The sequence below is a fragment of the Sardina pilchardus genome, chromosome 6 (genome assembly GCF_963854185.1).
Source record: "Sardina pilchardus chromosome 6, fSarPil1.1, whole genome shotgun sequence".
NCBI classification, from domain to species: domain Eukaryota; kingdom Metazoa; phylum Chordata; class Actinopteri; order Clupeiformes; family Clupeidae; genus Sardina; species Sardina pilchardus.
The window spans coordinates 17,294,241-17,316,009 of record NC_084999.1 but is presented as its reverse complement, the minus strand read 5'-3'; the positions used below and the strand labels follow the sequence as shown (position 1 = coordinate 17,316,009).

The window sequence follows — 21,769 nt, the reverse complement described above, 5'->3', positions numbered from 1 at the left end:
ACGATGTGTATACTACTTGAAAGGGCATAGCTTTATTAGTTGTCCAGTTATTTCACACTCGAGGACTTCTCCTCTCATTCCAACATGGCCTTGCCACCCTGCACTGCCTGCAGGTCTGGCACCAGAGCTGATGTAACAGACTGGAATGAATCATCTTGCTTTTACATTGTTTTTGTCCCCTAGAGATAACCTTAGAAATGGTCCTTCTAGGGTTTCAAACAACATCTAAAGTGACTCCATGGAAGCAAAACAATTGTCATGTAATTTTGTTTACATGGTTAGGTTACTGGATCCTTTACTTTTTGAGAGGAACACTTTGTTAATTGGATAGGAATTTAGCTCTGGGATCAAAGTAACTGTACCTCTGTGACTGCGCTAATTCTCACAGGCTGAACTGAAGGCTGCAGCAAACCAGTCGACAAAGTGAAGGGAATGTGAGGCCAAGTACCCCTTTGTTACACAGTAGGCCTAGACGTGTCATGCAGTGACTCAAGAAGATGGCCAACATGACTGAACTTGGGTTGAGAAGAAGGCTTCCCTCACTTTTAGACTGAAGAAAAGTAACAATGAAAGGACTCTGAAAAGTTACTCTGACCTTGTCCTCTTATCTTGAGAAGCTGCAATAACTGAAAATCTGTTGCAAATATGAGCTCATTCTCGACCTCTCAGCATTCAGTTATATTCCGATGTAACTTGGATGATAGGCAGTGTCTCTAATGGATAGGAAAAGTCATGATCTTACAATTATAGTACAATAGTGTCTTTAGCTAATCAGTATATTTACTACAGACCATGATAAATAGACCAGGGCAATTTAATAATTCCACAAAACCATTTTCTTTATGATCTACGTACCATTTTTTATTTATTTGTGAGATGAATGTATTTGAAATGAATGTATTTTACAGGTGGTCTTTTAAAACAGTTTTGCAAAGTTATATCAATCACACACACACACACACACACACACACACACACACACACACACACACACACACACACACACACACACACACACACACACACACACACACACACACACACACACACACACACACACACACACACACACACACACACACACACACAGTTTGTAAAAAAAGTGTTTGGTGATAGTGGTTTAACCATAACAGTCTACATGTGCATTAGGCAAAGATACAGTACATGTTGACTTTTGGTTATGCACAGAAACTGGTTTCTCAGAATGAAGTATTTTCCCATTTCCAGCCCCTCACAGAGCATTTAAGGCAACATATGCCTTTATCACAGTTGCAATAATCTGAATAATGTTCCAGTTAAGAAACCTCCAAAAGGACACTGCTGCAGACATATGATAATTCAATATATTCTATATATTCTGTTTTTAAATAGCAATATTAAGATCCCCTGAACACACAAACCTCCGCAGGATGGCATTGACAGATCTGTAGGGAATCTAAAACAATATTTAAGAAAAACTAGCCCTGCCAAGAGAGGAGTGGATATCCACTCACCTTATAAAAATGTCAAAGACATTTATCCCAAAAGATTTATTTCAGAACACATTACTATTTACACTACCCGTGTGTTCTGGACATATCCAAGTGTTGACCCTTTTCAAGCGTGAGGATATTCCAGTAATACCATTATACCAACATTAACAATCAAATGTATTTACAACATTCTTAGGACAGCAACAGTTTAGTAATATAATGATTTCAGGCACTTGATCAGTAAGGCATGTAAGACTAGCTTGAAATGAGTGCTGCCTCAATAAGCATTGCATAAAGACATCATCAAGGCCATCCAAAAATACTCATACAAACTGAAAATCATCCACTCACATACATAAGGAATAATACATACAGTAGTAAGTTTGATTGCTCCAAATGAGAGGGAAGTACAACATAGCCTGACATGTCTGCCTATGACGGACTCGTGCTGGTTAGCTCAAACAGACTGTGGCCTCTTAAAACCTCATCTTCATGCTCGAAAGGTGACTGGCACTTTGAAGACAGAGCTCTGAACAAAAAGGGCGCCTTTCCTCCTCCAGCCTTCCGTCAGCCCACAACATTAGAAATCGCTCATGTTACCTTTGCTGCTTTTTCAGTTTGAATCTGCAACACTATTTTTAGACTCCTGTCTTCAAAAAGGTGCTAGATTATTTCAATAAACTTGCTTACCACCATCACATTTAGATATAATTCCTACATGGCTGTCTTGATGTTGACCTTTCTTGTAACGCATTGTCTGGCTCTGTGTAACAATAAGCCCATTCAGTCTTTACTTCCCTCAGTATTTGTCAGGAAACTCGGTCCTTTGCTCTTCCATCCTCCCACCCTGAACCTTCAGTAGCAGAGAGAAGAAGTCCTCGTCATCCATCGGACCTGGAGCTCTGCTCCGCTGCTCCTCCAGTCTGCCCTGGGCCTGGTGGGAACGCAAATGTATTCATTAGCAATCAGCAACACTGGATCAATTGAATGCAATTACAGTAAGCAATGCGTTTATTTAAACTGACAATCTACTAATGGCCCGATTCTCTGCTATGATAATCTCAGGAACTTTGGTGGCTCACAATGACATAAAAAAGTCTTGATCTATATCTTGATCTGTATTGTGAGAAAAGAGCTTATCAGATGTGAACATGCCATGAAGTTGGCAGATCTCTAAATAGATGGAAAATGAGACATCTTTCTCACTGAGGTATCGCACCAATGACTCACGGTGGGTGTGTTATATCCACAAGTATCACAGTCCTTCAGTCAAAAAGAGAACTCGCACACCAATGTTGCCGATGCAAAGTTTAATCTAACTAGTGAGGAGTGTAAAGTGCTACCCTAGTGCAAAACATATTCGGTCCCATTCAGACCATCATCAGTGCAAATAATCTTTCTCACTGAGAAATGCATGGACTGAAACATTTTCACAGCAACAAACATATGTGCTGTTTTAGTTCTTTTTGAAACACAGTGGTTCCTGTGCATCATAACATACTACGCCCCAGCGTCTTAATGTCTACATACAGGAAGAAAAAAACACTACTGCTAGCTTCCAGGCTGTATAGCACAGTGCAGCAACAGCTCACACGACTAGACTCATGACAGACTGAAAGCGCAGCATTTACTTGGGATGTGAGGATCATATTGTATAGGTCGTCTTTAGGAGGTGGCGCCTTGGTTGCCTTCTTCATCACACTGGCCCTGATACTCAGCTTCCTGTCACAGGCTTTGGGCTCATTAGCTGGGGGCGCTGGGGGCGGCTGGGGCTGTGGAGGAATCGGAATAATGCTCTCGGGCTCAGCCCTCTGATCGTCCAGACGCCGGGCTTGAGACGTGGCCACCAGGTCAAAGAACTCCTCCTTCTGCAGTGATGTCATCGAGGAGAACATGACTGTTGGAGAACGCCGACAACATACAGTAAAGGGAGATTATGGTGTATTGTGGATTATGCCATAACCTCGCAATTCTGAAGTTCAATTTAAATTCACCATTAGGTTAAAAATGCTTTTTGTGTGTTTGATGGTTTATGTCCACATTGCAGGAAATGTGTGATTAAGCAATAGTCAAGTGTTTCTTACACGTGACCGAATGCTGGCTCAGCTTAGTTACAGAAGTAATGGCTACTAGCAAAATCATTGTGCAGTGTTGTGTATTGTCACCTCTGTTACTATGGCGAGGGGTTCCTGGCTCAGAATAGCACCTCCGTCTCCCTTCTAGTCTGAAAGAGCAACGCTGGTCATTCAGTCTTCTGCCCTCCTGCACGGAGTACACCAGCTCATACAGGGCGTCTGGGAAATCAGAACTCAACCTGTTGACCTAAGGTGGTGAATAAACATGATTGACAAAGCACATAGAGTCAACATTGCAATACTAGGAACGGGTCAGTGTGGGATACAATGACAAAGTCTATTGGAGTATGACGGTAAATGGTTCCCTTTCAGAGTTAAACAAGAAGGTTAACGGTCACGTAAGCTTTAGGAACTTGAATAAGATAAGTAAGATTTAGGAAATAGGCCTAACTACAGCAGTATGTATCACTGTCATTTTGCATGGTCACTGATACCTTTTTCTGTGCATCGTCTGGACTCAAAAAGTCTTTACACTTTTTCGTTGTTTCTGCACTGGGTTGTGTTTTGTGCCTTAGTACGACTTCTGTTTTTGTCTCGGCTGTGGCGTCTGTGCCTTGAAGAGTTGTCTGCATGTGAGATGCTCCCTCACCCACTGCTGGGGGTTCATCTGGTACGCTCTCCTCTGTTCTCTGCATTGCTTCATTCTCCCTATTCACGTCTATGTCAGCAGCCGCGCTGTCTTTGGTCTCCATCTCCCTCTGTGTCCCCTTCTCTGGATCACCTTCTCTCTCCTCTTCTTGCATGTTCGACTTTACAGTCCCGTCCTCAGACTCACAGGTAGTCGATTCTTGTAGTTGCTCTACAGGCAGGTGGTTTTCTTTGATGGTATCTCCACTGTCTTGTTGAATTTTCTTTACAGTCTCTTGGCTGTTGACTATACTTGTATTGCACATAACACTGCCAATGTCGTCTCCCTCTTCTAAAATGAAGAGAGGTTCCAAGTCTTCCTTTCTGGTGGATTGTCCATCCACTGCCATATCCATTGTTCTCCCTCTAAATCAGAATTTTTGACAACATGTGAAAAAACGAGTGCATCTTTCATGTAAAGCTATAAATTACATACATGACTGAAACAATTTAACATAATGTCTTCACTATGACAGTTACTCCCTTATATGACAATGTGTCAGTGGCCATATAACTGGAATAATTCACTGCATTGCCCTACATCATAAATCAAGGGCATGGCATCACCAAAAATAGTTTTGAAAGAATGTTTTGTAATGTACAGTAAGGCTACCCACACCACATCCCACACTTTCACGCATGGGCAGATCACAATCTGAAACAATTTTATCAGCAATCTAAGGGATGAAGACCAGTAACACAAAGCTATCTACAGCTTTATTCAGTGATATAGCAGTGCTTATATAGACAAGCTATAAGCTATCACGCCATTACCACCCCAGGTATTTGTGATAGGCTGTGTTAAGTTCGTCGCCTACCTTCTTCCCACGCTTAACTTGGAGATGGTTTAGATGACTTCCAATGCCTCCGTATTGTCTTCTTATCATAAATTACTTTTGATTACCATCATCTCCTAGGGTGAACGGACACAACGCTGAACATGACTTCTTTCCCCGTTCAAAAACGCTTCAGCAATGCTCCTGACAAGTGGAAAGTTGACATGAAGTTGCAACATGCTCTACTTAACACTCTGTCTGTCTGTTCAGTCTCTTCCTGTTCCTCTCCTCTTCTGACCCACCCCTATTTATTTAGCCCATATCACTAAAACAAACTCGTGGAAAGCTGTCATTATGCTCTTAAGCAGCATACAAGTAGCCTACAATGAACACCAATAAATAGTTTCTTTGTATATTTGTCAAAAGAATATTGTTGGAAATGACCCAAGGAATTATAGCCTGGGGGAGGTGTGCTGTGCTTGCAGTAGATCTGCACCAGCTTGTTGAATAGAAATAGCATGTTGAAACCTAGCTGTTTGTGTGACTCTGAATCTGCGGTTTTGCAGACTTCCTGTTGACTTGCAGCTAAACGAGAAGTAGACAAAGCTGAACAAAAAAAATTGGCTAAAAGACAGGCTAGGCTACTTAACATAAGAATGGGCAAGTGAAATGAGGTGTCAGGTAGCCTAGATCCTGAAGTAAAGCAGAATTTCTTAAATATCTAGTTTCCATCTAAAAACTGACCAGAATAGGCTATACTATTTTAAAAAAACAAAAAAAAGGAGTGCAACTGCAAACACCAGGTTAAAAAGGGAAATAAAACAGTGTGTTTAAAATAGAAGTAGGCCTAGTTATTAAACTATTGATGTAAGCGAGGATATAGGCCCATCATGACATAAAACCCGCCAATATGTAGACACGCAGATAAATAAATAAGTCCACCATATAAATGATCTCCTAACAATTAAATATAATGTCCCAAACATGTAATTAGTATTGCAATTCTGGTTGCATATAACCATTTATGTGGTTCTAACATACCTCCACTCTCTTTGTGAATCGCTAGGGGACCCTGTGTGTTGCTCTTTTTTTTCAGGGTGCATTGTGTAATCTCAGGACCATACAGTTCAGCTGATGTACCGCTCGGGATGTTACAGCAGCAGCCTATCACGGGCAATGGTCCCAATTCAGGCCGGGGCCTTGGTTTGAACGTGCCTACCGGTATGCATCCAATGAACTCGGTTCACCCAACATCTCAGCATCGGTCCGATGGGGAATCAGGCCTCGAAGGATCAGAAAATGGACACGAGAGCCGTAGGGATATTGGCGATATTTTGCAACAAATCATGACCATTACTGACCAAAGTTTGGACGAAGCCCAAGCAAAGTAAGCACCATAATGTTTTAATTGGCAAGGAAGATGTAACGCTAATGCAACTCCTGGCACCCAGCCCAAAAGTGAAGTTCGTTTTAAGAAAAAGTTCTGACTTTAGGATGTAGCTTGCTAACCACCATTAGCAGGCTGTTGCTAATTGCCTAGCTCCTGGTGGTAGCTAGCGGAACAAACTGTCTTTGAAAACTGGTACTAGTTGATTCCACAAGAAAACCTAGCTAAAAGCGTGTCCTTATGGTGAATTGGTGGATCTCAAACTAGTGCTTTAGATATTGTGCTTGCAGTACCTGCTTTGAAACGACTAAGTTGTTATCAAACTAACGTCAGCTATGTTTACATGGTTCGTTAGCTTGGACGCTAAGTCAAATAAAGCTAGTCCTAGTCAGAGCTACTTACTGTGGCAGTGATCTAGCTAATTAGTCTTTGAGCATTCCACCAGCAATAAAGCAGTTAACGATAGCTAGCACACTGATATTATTGAACACCTCTGCTAGCTGGCTTTACATGTTATGTTTTCAAGTTGATGGCAACATTGAATGACATTAAGTTACACGATAATGTTTTTAAGTGTTGAAAATACCACAGAAATGTTGCGGAAATGCATAGGATGGCATACTACATAATTATCTATCAACTTAGGGTTTTTTTTTGCTATATCATATCAAGGAAGCATTTAGCAGTTCGATTTAGTATGAGCGTATGTCTTTCAGTGCTACCATCCATTTCCAGCCAAATTCATTCATGAAGTTATTTTTTGTTTGTTTATATTTTGTTATTAAGTTGGAGTTTTATTACACCATTTTATGAACAGACGTGTTACTCCCCATTTCATTGTTGCCCACTCCGTTTCCAAACAGTTGTCTGGATTTGAACTTCAAAACTAACCTCAGTTAACACCAGCGCACATAAAATCTGACAAGCTAGCAAGGTAACCAACCAGAAGCTAGGTTGCTAGCTAATAAAAACAAAAGCACTGGGGTCTTTTATGCATAAGTCCTAAATACCATTTGGCTGTCACAAGAATTGCGGTGCTAAGGTGAGGATTTTCCCTAACATTTGGATAAAATGATTAAATACGTTATACTGAGTTAAGTTACGTTGTCAAGGGCAGGATCCATGGCTAACCTTTAATGTTATCCGTTTGTTCTTCCACCCAACACAGAAAACATGCTTTGAATTGTCATCGAATGAAACCTGCATTGTTCAGTGTGTTATGTGAGATAAAAGAAAAAACTGGTAAGTCCTGGGTGAAGTGAAGTGATGTGTTTAATATTGATGAAAAATGTCCGAACCTTTCATTTGTGTAAAAGTTGACACCATTCTAAGCTTGAGCGCCAGGCTGGCTGAAGTTTGTGGAACAAAGCAGTCGCTTGTTGTTGCTTCTGGATATCTTGTGTGCACTGCCCTAACTGTGTCTGTCTGTTAACTTGTGCAATCGTGTAGATTAGGTTACATTAAAACCTTACTCTTTACATTGTAATAATAAAGTATTTGCCCTCTATCATGAACCAGACCATGATTAGATAATAATGCACCAGTGTGATATTTAACAGTTTGAATTGTGCTTTTAAGTGTGTAACAAATGTGTTATGTGAAACAGTGTACCGGTTGTGTATTTGTGAATGGATTGAAGCAGTTTGCCCTATTTCTAATCTTAATTTCTGGAAGTCTTTGTGCATCTATAGTATGTAGTTTGGTTAAATACATTATGGGCTGTGATCTTTAATGTCTTGCACCTTTCTGAATGGGTCATTCCATGCCGAACGTACAATGTCCCCACTCGACCGTCACAGATTTGGCTGGGGAAAAAATCAAGGTTGTTCACACACTTCCCCCCAGTGTTTTCTGAAGAGCCATTTTCAAATTGCTAATACTATAAAAGTGTTTAAGCTAGCTCATTCAAACTTCCCAGGCTTAAAATACACTACCATGACTTGAGGAATATGGATTTCCAAGGGTGTTGTTTGTGTATATCATAGTATTTGTGGTGCTCGAATTTGCTTAAAAATTTTACTCTATGCTTTGTGGCAGCATCTTTGAAGGCCTGTGGAAAGTTAAATGTTTAAGGTAGAACCTTGAGATTGAATACAGACCTTCCAATGTATACTCTGTATATTATACAGAGTATAGAGCCACAAAGCATAGAGTAAAATTTTCAAGCAAATTCAAGCACCACAAATACTATGATAGACCCAAGCAACACCTTTAGAAATCCATATTCCTCGAGTCATGGTAGCGTATTTTAAGCATGGGAAGTTTGAATGAGCTAGCTTAAACGCTTTTATAGTATTAGCAATTTGAAAATGGCTCTTCAGAAAACACTGCTTAAAAATGCAGGGGCGGAGTAGTTGCTAAAACATGTTTTGTGACAACAGTGTTGGGAGTAGAGAGCTAATATTTGGGACTACACCTATTAAGAAGTGTGTGAACAACCTTGATTTTTTTCAGCCAAATCTGTGACTGTCGAGTGGGGACATTTGTACGTTTGGCATGGAATGACCCGAATGCCAAACTCTTTGGCCCTGGAATTAAATACCAGTTTCAAAGTAAAAAAAAATTGTGAACTTTATATGTCTTTCTTGAGGTCTCTGTACCTCTACTCAATTGCAATAAGCTAAAATAAGCACAAATATCACATATATATATTTTGTATTTGAAAATAAAGTCTCAGTTCAGTTTACAGATTCATCATATCTGAATTGAACAGCTTTCCAAGTTACAGCCCCATTTTCTTTTTTTTTGCTAAAACAACAAAATTGTAAGATTATTTGTCTGAAGATTCCCTCACTCTTTTTGGATTAGGGTTGTCAATGCGCAATGCTCAGGAGGAGGAACCACCAGATCCCCAGCTCGTCCGATTGGACAACATGCTGTTGGCTGAAGGTGTTGCAGGCCCCGAGAAAGGGGGCGGGGCTGCCGCCGCGGTGTCCGCGGCGACCAGTTCAGGCGGGATGTCGCCAGACAGTTCACTGGAGCACTCTGACTACAAGAGCAAGCTTAGCCAGATTCGCACCATCTATCACACCGAGCTGGAGAAATATGAGCAGGTATGTATCCTGTCGAGACACAAATCAGTCATGGATGGGTCCCAAAAAAGCTGTTGGCGCAGTAACAGATGGTTTCATTGCCCTTACCCAGATATTACACAAACCAATTGAAATTTTAAAATGCTTCGTCTTATGCGAGTTTGCAGGAGATTTAAGAAGTTTTTTGTTGCATATTGTCAATGGTTATATCAGAAAAAGCTAATTAGGTGCAGCCTTGGAAAGTTGATGTCTGTGTATGTGTGTGTGTGTGTGTGTGTGTGTATGTGTGTATAGGCCTGCAACGAGTTCACCACCCACGTGATGAACCTGTTGCGGGAGCAGTCCCGCACAAGGCCTGTGTCTCCCCGCGAGATCGAGCGCATGGTGGCCATTATCCACCGCAAGTTCAGTGCCATCCAGACTCAGCTGAAGCAGAGCACCTGCGAGGCCGTCATGATCCTGCGCTCACGCTTCCTCGACGCCAGGTATGTGCAGTTGTTTATTCTGACCGGGGACGTTGGCTATGAGGTTACCACTTTGCTGTTCTTCTCTGTTTTCTTGGAGACTCTAAGAAATTACCTTGTTGTTCATGCTGCATACATGACATAGCTACATGTTGTGAGTTTAAATTTGTAAATGTTCCAAAACAAGTGCAACTAATTGGCTTTGAAAAGATTTGAAATGATAATGAACAAGGACATTTCTAAATGACCTCAAACTTTTGCATGGTAGTATGGTCTCTTTAATCAGTGAATGATGTTTTCCGTTTTCGAGCGCTTAAGTCCAGAACGCTTTGATGCAGATTAATCAGTGTTGGACCAGTCTGTTCAATCAGTGTCGCATCAGTCAGTTTTGCCTGGTTGCTGGTCAGTTAGTCAAGTGGTGTATGTTCCCGTCCCCTAGGCGCAAGCGGCGTAACTTCAGCAAGCAAGCCACAGAGGTCCTGAACGAGTACTTCTACTCGCACCTGTCCAACCCTTACCCAAGTGAGGAGGCCAAGGAAGAGCTGGCTAAGGGCTGTGGGATCACCGTCTCACAGGTATGCAGGGTGCGCCGCGCCCCCCCCCACCCCACCCACTCCCCACTCGGACTGTTTATGCCCCTGCAACAACGCGGCATGCCTAATTTAACACTGACCTCTCTATCCGGGCATCCGGATCCGCTGACAGGTGTCCAACTGGTTTGGCAACAAGCGGATCCGTTACAAGAAGAACATTGGCAAGTTCCAGGAAGAGGCGAATATCTACGCCATGAAGACGGCCCTGGGGGCCACGCAGCAGAGCGAGGACTCGCCGCACACCCCCAACTCCACCGGTGAGCCCCCCCCGCCGGACACGCCCCCAGTCCAGGCAGACAGAGCTCGTTTGAGTTGTCCTGTTTACTGGCCCCCTGTCTGAGTCAACGTGAAGTTGCCAGTCGATGCGAGTGCGCAAAAATTGACTTTGACACAGACTGGGGCAGTGTGCCAGGGTAGTTTCAGAGAGCTTTCTGTTGGCCCTGCATTTGTACTGTTATTCGCTATGGATACAAACATCTGCTGGATCACTACAAGTGAAGCGCACTTACTGCACAGTAGCAGAAGGGTGGTGGTGAGAGAGTCGTCAGGAGCCTGAGAAGCAGGCGGTGACGTGTCAGTGGCGGCTGGTTGTGGTTGTGTAGGTCAGGGCGAGGGCAGTCAGTAAGCTTATCGGCTCGTCTGCTCTCCTCTCTGCTTCCATCTCTCAGGCTCTGGCTCCTTCTCCCTGTCAGGGTCGGCTGACCTCTTCCTGGGAGTGCCTCCGATGAACGGGGCCGAGCAGCCGGCCTATCACATGGGAGCTCAGGTAGTGCATGCATGCTGTCAGCACAGCGTCATGGGACTCCGTGACCTCACAATGCATGTCGCCGTGGCAGCTGTCTGTTTTGTGTTTGTCTGTGTTGCTGCTGTTATAGATCAGTGCGGTGGTCTTGTGTGTTCTATCTGTGTGGTTTTTCTCGCATGCTTAATAACTTGCATGTTTATCAACTGGAGCTTCATTCTGTGTGTTTGTATTGTAGTGTGAGTTATGTGTTGACTGTTGCGGTTTGGTTTTGTCTCTGTGCGTCTGGGTCTTTGTGTTGGTGTATTTGCATTCTTGTTTGAATTCTCACATTGTGTGTGTGTGTGTGTGTGTGTCAGTCATCACATTGTGTGTGTGTGTGCGTGAATCTGTGTGTGTTTTCTCACTCACCACGGGCTAAACCTCCTTGTCCTTTCTCTCTCTGATAGGACTCTATTTCTCAATCGGGTTTCTCAGACAGACTGTATAGTCCCAGAGAGAGCCGGGTGAGGAAGCCATTAAGCGCATGACTCTGTAGCCTCAGTCCGTCCCGTGCCAAACTCAAATGACCGACCTGCTAGTGCTAAAATGCTTCCTCTGGCACCTTTTCCCTCCCAAACTAACACTCTGCTCCTCTGTACGGCTAATGCCACTAAACCTCAAGCTTGATGTGGGAGGACTTTTCTGCCTTAGTAGTGAGGGAGTAGGTATCATGTACCGGATCTTGATAGATATTTGATTATTATTATATACATTTGGAACATTTGTTGTTCATGCCGTAAAAATAGATTTTTCTGAACATAGCACACATGACACATGTTCATACTACCCCATAGTATGACGTGCAACTGGAACTGACCAAAGCTGGCACTCCATAGTCCCCAGTTTGTGACTGCCCCGTCTTGGGCAGATTTAGGCTCAAATGATCATTACTATGTGAATGTAATAATACATTTAAGACAAATTGGACATTTGTGTTACATGCAGAAGACACTGATGATTTAGCAGATATGTTTTCATCCAAAGAGGCTTACCGTACTATTGTGTGGAAGTACTTCATCCAAAGAAAGAGGGTTAAAAGGTGCCAGTTTATTAATAACATTAGAATCAGTTGTGGAAGTTGGGTCTATTTGATGCTCTCGGTGGATGTTGTGCTGTGATTGGCAGCGTGTTTTTGGTAGAGCAGGCCCTTTGCAGTGTGCAGACACTAAGGATCCTAATGATCTGTAGCCTTGTGGAGTTGAGACATGTTGCGCGTGTGTTAGCGTGTGGTTCCCTGTCCTTCATGACCTTCCATCCCTTCCAGACTAATGGCAACTGGCAGGATCAGAACAGTCCGCCGTCGGCCGCCTCGCCCGGCAGCGACCACTCGGACAACTCCAACTGATGGACGTGGCCGCGCTCCGAACCAGCCCGCCAGGCTCGCGGTCGACAGACACACCTAATCGACAACAACGATGACAACGCCGACGACTAGACAGATTGAATGATGGTCACTCTTTATCCTAAATCACCCCGCCACACCTGTTACCCTCACTTTGCAGTTTTCACCTTATTTTTCAAGTCAGTTAAAATGCTTCTTCACTACGTGTGTGTGTGTGTGAGTGTTTGTTAGTGTATGTAAGTCTGTAAATGTGTATGAAAGAGAGAGTGTATGTGTGTGTACGTACGTACGTGTGTATTGGGTTGAGGGTGAAGTTTCTGTGTGTGTGTGTGAAAGGGAGCTCGGGAGGAAGACAAAGAGGATCATGGGATATTTTTTTTCTCCACTATAACATTATCTCCACTAGTTACTGCCGTGTCTGGATGCTTGTAGGAATGGGAGAAAAATGCATCACGACAGTTTTCATGAATGCTATATTATTATTATTATTATTATTATTATTATTATTGTTATTTTTATCATTGCTATTATCTTCTTTCGTTTCTTAAGAGCTCTGATAGAAATGAATTGACTTGGGTGAAGGGGGCAATAGAGATAATCCAAAGATTGTGTTTTTCTGTGTGTGAGTGTGTGTGTGCGTGTGTATTTTGTTTTCCTCTTTTTTTACTGGGCTTGTGTGGATCTATTATATGAATGATGTGAGTTTGCTGTCTCTATATATGGTTTGAATGAGTATATCAACAGTGCTGTCTTTTTCTGTACAGTGAAACACCTGTATTCTCTACCTCTTTTACAATAAAGACTGTCTGTGTACACATTCAGAAACCTGGTGTGAAGGGAGCTTGCTTCCATTACACAGCACATGGGTCAGACTTGCGCAGGCGAGCACCTGTCATGGTTAAAAATAGCTTCCAAGCTCCTCTGCGGTTCTGCCTGAGATTCTCTTAATTACTCGAAACCATAAACTTTTTCCACCACCTGTTCATACCGAGAAATGGACCTGATGTTGTAGATTACAAATGAGTTCAAGTCTAATGCTACTGGAATTCTAAATGCTAAATTCTTTTTCAAAGAAAACTCAGTTCATTTAATTAGTTCATCATTGCCATTTACAAGGTTATTAGGAATCATACACAGCCGTGTCCTTGACATAGTATTGTGGCAATATGGAGAATACATGATATATCATAGCTGGAAATTTATACAACTCTTAACTGGATCCTGTTAGGCATGTTCCGTCATAAATCATGCCTGTGGGGCTTCAAGCATACATGTGTTTACAGAGCAGACTGAACAGAGGTGAGGTTTTCGTGATTGGCCCTTTCACTCTTCTGGTTGCAGTTCTTTGTGCTGATTTCTCTCTCAGGGTCTATCTGGGGTTTGGGAGGGACGGGGATGCTACCTTTATTTTCTAATTGGTTTGGAGCTTCTCTTGGCGGCGGTGATTTCACTCTTTCCATGTGCTCATTGGCTGCCTTCTCTGTGGGCGAGGGAACGTGCAGCGACAGCTCTGCCGGGTTGCAGCCGGAGCGTCGTTGCAATGCATGTTGGGTACAGGAGAAGGATCGCTGTCGGGGCGCGGGCTGTGGCGACAGGAAGTGAGGCGTAACTGCTCGAGGACCTTCACGGACGCGGGCTGCTTCCCTTTCCTCCTCCTCTGCCTCTGAGGTCACTTCCTGCAATGTGCTGATTGGCCGGGGTGGAAGGCCAAGGATTCTAGGTGTCACCAGTGCTGTTGTTGATTGGCTGGGTGATGGGCGCCAGTTTTGAGGCGAGGGACATTGCCTGGGACCCATTGACCAATCACTATTAAAGAGAAGGAGGAAATATAGAATGTGAGGGGAAAAAACTATTACATTATACATTATATTATTACTATTAAATTATCAGAGTCAAAGTCAAGTTTATTTCTATAGCACGATTTACAGACGGCTGAGTCGCGCCAAAGTGCTTCACAGTAAAGTGCAAAAATGAAGTTGCAACCACATGCAAAAATGCAAGGCCTTAAAAATAATTGAATCCTGGTTATATATCCAAGTGACAATGCATATTAACTGTGAATTGTATTGTATTGCGTATGAACTGACGTGATGTAGAGGACGGCTTCATATTACCTTGGTGGTGGAGGCGATGAGAGTCCTCTGGGTGTTATGTCTCCTGAAAACGAGGCACTCCTGCTGGGGAGGGATGGCGCCGCAGCCCAGGGGGAGTACAGGAAGGCCCTGTCGTCCCAGAGCACCTCGCAGGCCGGGTCCACGGGGACGGGCCCCCGCTGCACCCTGTGTGCCAACAGCAGCTCCAGCACCTGGTGGTGCATGCCCTCGCGCGCCACGTGCAGAGGGCGCCGGCCGTGCCGGTCGCACAGCTCCTGGTTGGCACCGTTGAGGAGGAGGAATCTGGCGGTGTCGTAGCAACCGTGGAGCGCTGAGAGGAAGAGAGCCGTTTCGCCCTGTTGGGGGGAGGGAGAGGAAATCATGTTTGTTCCTATACTAATTCCATCTGCTAGACACACATTGATTTCCTGCTGATAAAAGCATTGAAGATTCCTTGACCCAAAGTTCACCCTCAAAAATATAATACCCATCTGTGTTCGAATGAGACTGAGGAAAACAGAAGGGCTGTTACCTTGCTAAGTAAACAAACATTAACATAGAAATAAACATACCTTGTTATCTTGGAGGTCCACTGCCGCACCGTAGCGAATGAGAGTTCGAGCCAAGGAGAGGTGATTGACGGTGCATGCCCAGTGGAGAGCTGATCTCCCTGGCAGACAGACGGCGGGTTTAGGGCGGGGGAAGGTCAAGGGAAAGCAGAATGGAATCCATTACGGAGGGGAAGCAACACGTTTTTTTTTTATCAAAAGGGGCCAAAATTTATACAAAGCAGAGAGGGTGGGCCAGGAACATGTGAGAGAGTGGTGCCTGTGGTGCGAGGGGAGAGGTGGCATTTTACAGTGCAGATAAGGGATTTTGGGGTGCAGATGCAAGAGAGAGTGATGGACAGAAAGAGAGAAAGAGAAAGAGTGATGAGAGAAAGAGAGAGAGAAATGGTGAGAAGGTTAAAGCAGCACATTCACAACTATCGGGCGCGACGGCATATTAAGCCTGTTGTTCTGAATCAGAGTTGGAGATCAAGGGTGCTGCAGAGAGCAGGAGAGGGGTGGACAGCAGTGGGGAGTTCACCAGCAGGAGGAAGGCAAATAAAGAGAAAGAGAGAGAAGGATGAGAAGGGAGAGAAAGAGAGAGGGATGGGAAGAGAGAGAAATAGAGAGGGGGGTGGGGACAGACAGGTAGAACAATATTATGCAGGTTAGCTCCCCAGCTGCACACAATGACATGCTTTTCTACCAATGTTGCAGACACACTGGCACTCCCTCTTCCTGAACAGATTATAATTCACAACAACACCACTGTGTATGCTGAAGGTGAAGAAGGGGATGTTGTACACTATCAAAGAGAGGCTGAGATAAGACAAATTTAACCTTCGCTTGTAATTTATTGCTATAGAGGTCTTTATGACTGTTCATGCGTGGGCCTATAACTGTAAATCTCCTCTCAATTACACAGTTAAGACGCATATACTGTTCCATCTCAGGTAATAAACCCGTATTTCACACATCAGTCTGACAGCTGAGAGCCTGAGAGAGAGAGAGAGAGCCTGAGAAAGGTTAATACCAGTATGGTCCGTGTTGTTGACTGGCACTCCAGCTCTGAGCAGCTCCAGAACCACTCGGTCCAGTCCGCTCCGCACGGCACGGATCAGAACCACTGACCCATCTGGACCACACCACTGCACTGGAGCGGTCTGTTGACATCAAGTGATACTAAATTCCAACATGCTCAAGATCTTGTAAATGTATTTACAGACCATAACCACTTACCACTAGGAACATTTAATGAAAATAAATGTATAACAACGTTACGTCATATCCATATGATTATTAAGATGTTATATCATAATTATTGTTCACCCACATTGGTTGGTGTCGTTGACCTTTGAAGTGAAGGGGTTGAATTTCTTTCCCAGCCTCTAGGGGGAGCTGTAAAGGAATCATAATAGAGAATAAAAATAATTGCCCTTGACCTCAGGTAGTACTAAACACAAAGCTCCAAAGAGAATTAAAAGCCATTGTCAGTATATTAACTCTATTCTTTGACTGTGAGCGGTCACAAACAGACATCCTACCTTGCATCGGTGAGAGCGATGGTGGGCGGCTGGGAAGGAGCCTGAAGTTCTTTTGCTCTGGCGTTCGGTGGTCACAGATCTCCTCCCGCCCTGCATACCTGACGTCCTCCATGGAACTCTGGGTCATGTCTGTGTCACTGCCTATGTCCAGGTCTTTTCGCAGTGGCCTGAAATTGCAGTAGGGGTTTCAGATCATCTCAAAATAATCCAGACTGGGAAAGGCCAGTTCATTTGTATTACACATTTCATACACAAAAGCAATTCTATGTGCTTTAGGCTGCATAAAGAAAAGCAAAATAACAGTTCAAAGACATTAAAGTAGCCTATATGGAGTAGAATAATTAAAAATAGATTCATAAACAAAATGCTCAAGGGGACGCTTCATTCATTAGGCCTACTGAGACTAGACTACCACATTTATTTGAGCTTCCTTTTTGCACACAGAGCTGGCCTGGCCACTGACCGCAGTCGAATGGCGTCCTCTCCAAGTGGCTCCCGCCGCTTCTTCCCTGTGTCTTTCCCCTTTTTCTTTTTCAGGCCATTCTTCTCCTTCTCCCTGCGATCTTTCCCGCGCTCTCCTCGGTGGTTGCTTGTCTCAATCCAGGCCTTGCTGCCGTTGTTGTTTTTGCCGTTGTCAGTGCCGGTGGAGCGGTGGCGCACCCTGTCCGTGTCCCCTGCCCGCTCCCTCCTCCGCCGGACCCACACCACGACCAGAACCACGGCCACCAGCACCGTCAGGCCCAATCCCACTCCAGCGCCCACCACAGGCCACAGCCACGCAGGTGCTGCTGGGAAGAGAGGATTAGATGCACTTTTTACTTTGTTAGATCTTATTCATACCAACACGGGATAGCCTACAGCAGACTTTTGATCTCACAATGACTTGGCGAAGGACTGTCTGGTGAAAGGCCTTGATTTGATTTGATTTGATTTATGATAGAGGATGTGGCTTTTTGATTGAGATGGTGTTGAGATTAAACCCGTCATTCTGCTCATTAGACCAAAATGTTCATTGTGTTTGCAAAAAACTGAACAAAAACATGTTCATAGAATTTGACTATGTTGTGAAATACTTGAGTAAAAACATATTTAATCAGGAAATGGGTGGGCAAAATAACCATTGTGGATGTTCAAGCATGGGGTCCAACTGTGCGTAAAATTGTTGTATATACTGTAGTTCAGAGTTTGGCACGTACCATCTCTACTCCCTCCCCTTTTGCCGCCCGTTTTAGGCTCCACTCTCTCATCACTCCTGTTTCCAATTTCCTCCACGACTCCGCGCACGTGGACAATGGCCTGGACCTCGGCGAGCCTGTCGCTGGGGATGCGGCCCAGCGATGCCATCCTGGCCTGGAGGAAGCGGGCAGCGTCGGGCGCCGAGGGGAAGCAGCTGGTCTCTTGCTGCTGGACGCACGGCTTGTTATCAACCTGCAGGAACAGCAGGGAGCTGGGCAGCGCAAGGGAAGGGAGAGGATTCAGAGCACAGAGCTAATCACCACTCCACAAGGACACCTTTTTCAACAGGATCAACAGGACTGGTGACAATATCTCAATTGAAATTGAAGTTTGAATGCTACTGGGAATAAATCAAACTGGTAGACATAACAGAGACACAAAAAAGACACAACTGTCATAAAAACAAACAAATTCAATAGCATTAGGTTCAAAAACAAGTAAAATCTCTGCTGCTTAAGCAAAGCAACCGTCAGAAAAAAACAACGGCATGCCAAAAGACATGCTCCAAAAGAAGGCCAGTTTGCATTAAGGAAAATATTTAAAAATCAAAATCCCACTTTGCCTCTGAAGTCACCCAGAATCTCTCCACCCACACACATGTACCATCCTCCAGCCACAAATCTCTCCCTGTGTGTGATGAGTGGATGAAGCCTAAACGTAAAGACCCAGTGATTTCTCTCACCCCTCTCTAAAGCCTAAACATAAAGACGCAGCGAGTTCTCTCACCCCTCACTAAAGCCTAAGCGTAAAAACCCAGTGAGTTCTCTTGTCCCCTCACTAAAGCCTAAGCGTAAAAACCCAGTGAGTTCTCTTGTCCCCTCACTAAAGCCTAAGCGTAAAAACCCAGTGAGTTCTCTTGTCCCCTCACTAAAGCCTAAGCTTAAAGACCCAGTGAGTTCTCTCACCCCTCACTGCTGCTGACCGGTGCGGTGGGCTTCAGCAGGTCAGCCAGCTGCTGGGGGTGGAGCCTGTGGAGGTCACTGGTGGGCTGGAACGGAGCCCTGTCCCTCAGCTTCACCGTGGTCCTCAGCAGCGTGCTCAGTGTCCATAGGAGGGAGTTGTTCTGGAAGGGTCCCTGCGTGAAGGGGATGCTGGTCTGGATAATCAGGGACCCCTTGGCCCAGATGGGGTCAAGGTGGCAGTCGCTGCCATCCCAACCACAGAGCACGTTGTTGCAGCCCTGGTCACAGTGCGAGTTGTCAAAGTGGTGTTTGCAGTAGTCAACATGGCCTGGCCTGAAGAGAGGAAGAACACAACTGTGTGTCAGTGACAAAGGAAAACAGGGTCATAATGAGTTATTTTTTCTTAGACATAAATTGATTCAGTGAGGAATTAGGGATACTTTAAAATACATGATGCATTATAAAGCTGTCTGTTTTATAAAAGTCTTCTTCTGTCATCTTTTGAATATCCGTGGTAACTCTGGATTCTGTGCTAGAGACAAACATATGAATAGATGAAGGTGGTATCTTACTTGCATTGGCTCTTGTCTTTGATGCAGTCAAAGCCATCACTCAGACACTCTATTTCATTGCAGTCCTTATCACACACTTCATTTGCAAATTTGCTTTCACAGGATTTGTTCTTACACTGGGCCCAGGGGTCACCGGCAGATGAGCCTACAAAGAGGGAGAAGAGAGAAAGAGAGAAATATCTGTAATTCAATTAAATTTCAATTAATAGTTTGATGCAAAATAATCTGGAACAAGTAATCTCTGTGGTAAATGCATTGTGGTAGCTTAACTCCATATGAGGCTCATGATTTGTCTAAGTTTGTTTGTAACTTGGTGTTACTTTTTAACAGCCATTCAATTCTTTGTTTAAATTACATGGACATTTTCATAACAGAATGTGTGCGGAAGGTTTTCTGTAAACGAAATCTGATTGAAAGGATGATTTGGGAAACATGGCCGACAGTATCTCTCAACACTCTAACATTTATGAATAGCTCTGGTTGTACAGAGGAAATCGAACCATCCATTAGAGAAAAGCAAAGCACCAGTCAGGCAACGAAAGGTGTGCCCTTGGCATGAACCGTACAGGAAACAGGAAATCGGGGGCCTGACACAAACAGGAAGTTTCCAGGAGAGGCGAATAGAAACAGGAAATGGAGTGGAATGGGAGTGGATAAAGGTAGAGGGTCGTCACCGTGGCGATGGGAAAATGTAATGGAGAGGGACAATGCTCTTGGCAGGTGTGTGGCGGACAATGAAGACACAACAGAAACGGAGATTAAACAATGGAACAATCCAACCCAGAGGAGCAGTTAACACATGATCCCCAAATAAGGGATTGACAGAAAAGCCACTCATGTAGACTGTGTTGATCTTTAAAAAGTATTTCACTGACTTTAATACAGTCTATTTTCTTTGTGAAAACATTTATGACAATAGTTTTATATTGAAAAACTAAAAATGAAATAAATGTGTTATCACTGACATAACTCCTTCAAGAAAATCAGAAATAGGGCACTATGATGTCTACAACAGTGGTAAATATCCCCCAGAAATGTTTAAACGTATATATGGTATTTTTTACTTAGAGATAACTTTAACATATTTCCCCTCTGAGTCAATACTTTACGTGAACATTATGTCCTTCAGTTGGACCCCTCCGATGTTTTCAAGTGATCCAGAAGTGAGTCGGTCTCTTTCCAGTGTAAAGCAGAGGAAGCGGACTCTGACTCACCTTGTCCCAGAGTGGTCCAGCAGCAGCAGCAGCACAGCAGTAAGGCCACCCTCCCGGGCAGCTGCATAGCGCCACGGAGGCAGACTGTGTCCCAGCCGCGCTCTCTCCCCTCGGTCCCAACACGCGTGGGATCTTTCCAGGAATCGGCGTAGTGAGAGCAGGTCCTTTGCGTGGGTGGTTTTGGTCTCTGGCCTCTCTCCTGTGATGACAGTGGTGATGAGACTGGACGCTACGCCTGCCAGAGTTGGTCGTGTCCTCTCCTGGGTCGGTCAGCCAGTCAGGAGGGGTTGGAGACGCATAGAGGAACCGTGTGAACGTTCAGAGCGACCAGTAACCCCCCCCTGCCCTCCTTCCCACCCCCCGCCATCAGCAGCCTCCTCAGTTCTGCCTCACTCATTCTTTTTCAGAAGCACTGCGGATATGTGGACCACTGGACAACTTCCTGCCACTGTGTTGAAAAGAATAGGAGTGGAGTGTGTGTGTGCGTGTGTGTGTGTGTATATGTGTGCTTGTGTGTGTGTGTGTTTGTCTGTGGGTGTGTGTGTGTGTGTGTGTGTGTGTGTGTGTGTGTGTGTGTGTGTGTGTGCGTGCGCGTGTGTGAATGCGTGCGTGTGTGTGTGTGTGTGTGTTTGTCTGTGGGTGTGTGTCTGTGTGTGTGTGTGTGTGTGTGTGTGTGTGTTTGTTTGTCTGTGTGTGTGTGTGTGTGTGTGTGTGTGTTTGTCTGTGGGTGTGTGCGTCTCTGAGTGCATGTCAGTGGTTGGGAGAGGTCGGTGTTATTGGATAAATTTGAAAGAGCTCTAATAGTGTTTATGGTACACCACAAGAAGTGGGTCACAGGAAACGTGACATACAAAAAATAGAGTGAGTAATAATAATCCATTGTTTCACACATTCCCAAATGTTTTCCCAATCAGCACACTTTTCTCAAAATACTTGGCCTCCAACTCTCTATGTAAAACCAATGAGAAAATAATATTCTTAGATTGCCAAATAAACACTGATGAAAGAGAGTGCCTGGTGTTGTTTCTGGTTGATTAGATTCTTTGGT

The 21,769-nt window shown here is 44.2% G+C and overlaps 3 protein-coding genes across 7 annotated transcripts; 1 reads left to right on the top strand and 2 right to left on the bottom strand.

The window, feature by feature from the left end:
* Positions 1-853: 853 nt before the first annotated feature.
* LOC134082799 (G-protein-signaling modulator 2) lies at positions 854-6,187 on the bottom strand. Its single transcript, XM_062538792.1, has 6 exons — positions 6,052-6,187; positions 5,053-5,214; positions 4,042-4,600; positions 3,638-3,794; positions 3,104-3,369; positions 854-2,406 (listed from the first exon to the last, which is right to left on the bottom strand). The coding sequence occupies exons 3-6, from the start codon at positions 4,588-4,590 to the stop codon at positions 2,272-2,274; spliced, it is 1,107 nt and encodes a 368-aa protein (XP_062394776.1). The 5' UTR covers positions 4,591-4,600; positions 5,053-5,214; positions 6,052-6,187; the 3' UTR covers positions 854-2,271.
* On the top strand, positions 6,054-13,437 carry pbx2 (pre-B-cell leukemia homeobox 2). Of its 4 annotated transcripts, XM_062538790.1 has the most exons (9): positions 6,277-6,397; positions 7,261-7,439; positions 7,566-7,639; positions 9,206-9,450; positions 9,724-9,914; positions 10,333-10,468; positions 10,599-10,743; positions 11,155-11,252; positions 12,535-13,437. In XM_062538790.1, exons 3-9 carry the CDS (start codon positions 7,591-7,593, stop codon positions 12,613-12,615), a joined length of 945 nt encoding a protein of 314 aa, XP_062394774.1. In that variant the 5' UTR covers positions 6,277-6,397; positions 7,261-7,439; positions 7,566-7,590; the 3' UTR covers positions 12,616-13,437. The 4 variants fall into 4 exon arrangements, with proteins under 4 accessions (XP_062394772.1, XP_062394771.1, XP_062394773.1 ...); XM_062538788.1 differs by lacking the exon at positions 7,261-7,439 and having other exon boundaries at positions 6,054-6,397; positions 11,179-11,252; XM_062538787.1 differs by lacking the exon at positions 7,261-7,439 and having other exon boundaries at positions 6,056-6,397.
* A 261-nt stretch (positions 13,438-13,698) lies between these two features.
* On the bottom strand, positions 13,699-21,041 carry notchl (notch receptor, like). Of its 2 annotated transcripts, none has more exons than XM_062538767.1 (11): positions 20,722-21,041; positions 19,508-19,652; positions 18,939-19,268; positions 17,994-18,244; positions 17,261-17,585; positions 16,798-16,964; positions 16,587-16,651; positions 16,287-16,416; positions 15,278-15,375; positions 14,727-15,061; positions 13,699-14,418 (listed from the first exon to the last, which is right to left on the bottom strand). In XM_062538767.1, exons 1-11 carry the CDS (start codon positions 20,786-20,788, stop codon positions 13,890-13,892), a joined length of 2,442 nt encoding a protein of 813 aa, XP_062394751.1. In that variant the 5' UTR covers positions 20,789-21,041; the 3' UTR covers positions 13,699-13,889. The 2 variants fall into 2 exon arrangements, with proteins under 2 accessions (XP_062394751.1, XP_062394752.1); XM_062538768.1 differs by having other exon boundaries at positions 17,261-17,582.
* Between the last annotated feature and the right edge of the window lie 728 nt (positions 21,042-21,769).

Coding starts and splice junctions, on each gene's coding strand:
- LOC134082799 (XM_062538792.1), bottom strand. CDS start 4,590: ATGGATATGGCAGTGGATGGACAATCCACCAGAAAGGAAGACTTGGAA. Junction 3,370..3,637: donor CCCTCGCCATAGTAACAGAG/GTGACAATACAC, acceptor GTTCTCCAACAG/TCATGTTCTCCTCGATGACA. Junction 2,407..3,103: donor ATATGATCCTCACATCCCAA/GTAAATGCTGCG, acceptor CGTTCCCACCAG/GCCCAGGGCAGACTGGAGGA.
- pbx2 (XM_062538787.1), top strand. CDS start 6,159: ATGTTACAGCAGCAGCCTATCACGGGCAATGGTCCCAATTCAGGCCGG. Junction 10,469..10,598: donor GTGGGATCACCGTCTCACAG/GTATGCAGGGTG, acceptor ATCCGCTGACAG/GTGTCCAACTGGTTTGGCAA. Junction 10,744..11,154: donor GCACACCCCCAACTCCACCG/GTGAGCCCCCCC, acceptor TCCATCTCTCAG/GCTCTGGCTCCTTCTCCCTG.
- notchl (XM_062538767.1), bottom strand. CDS start 20,788: ATGCAGCTGCCCGGGAGGGTGGCCTTACTGCTGTGCTGCTGCTGCTGC. Junction 19,269..19,507: donor AAAGACAAGAGCCAATGCAA/GTAAGATACCAC, acceptor TCCTCTCTTCAG/GCCAGGCCATGTTGACTACT. Junction 16,417..16,586: donor GGTCAACGACACCAACCAAT/GTGGGTGAACAA, acceptor TGATGTCAACAG/ACCGCTCCAGTGCAGTGGTG.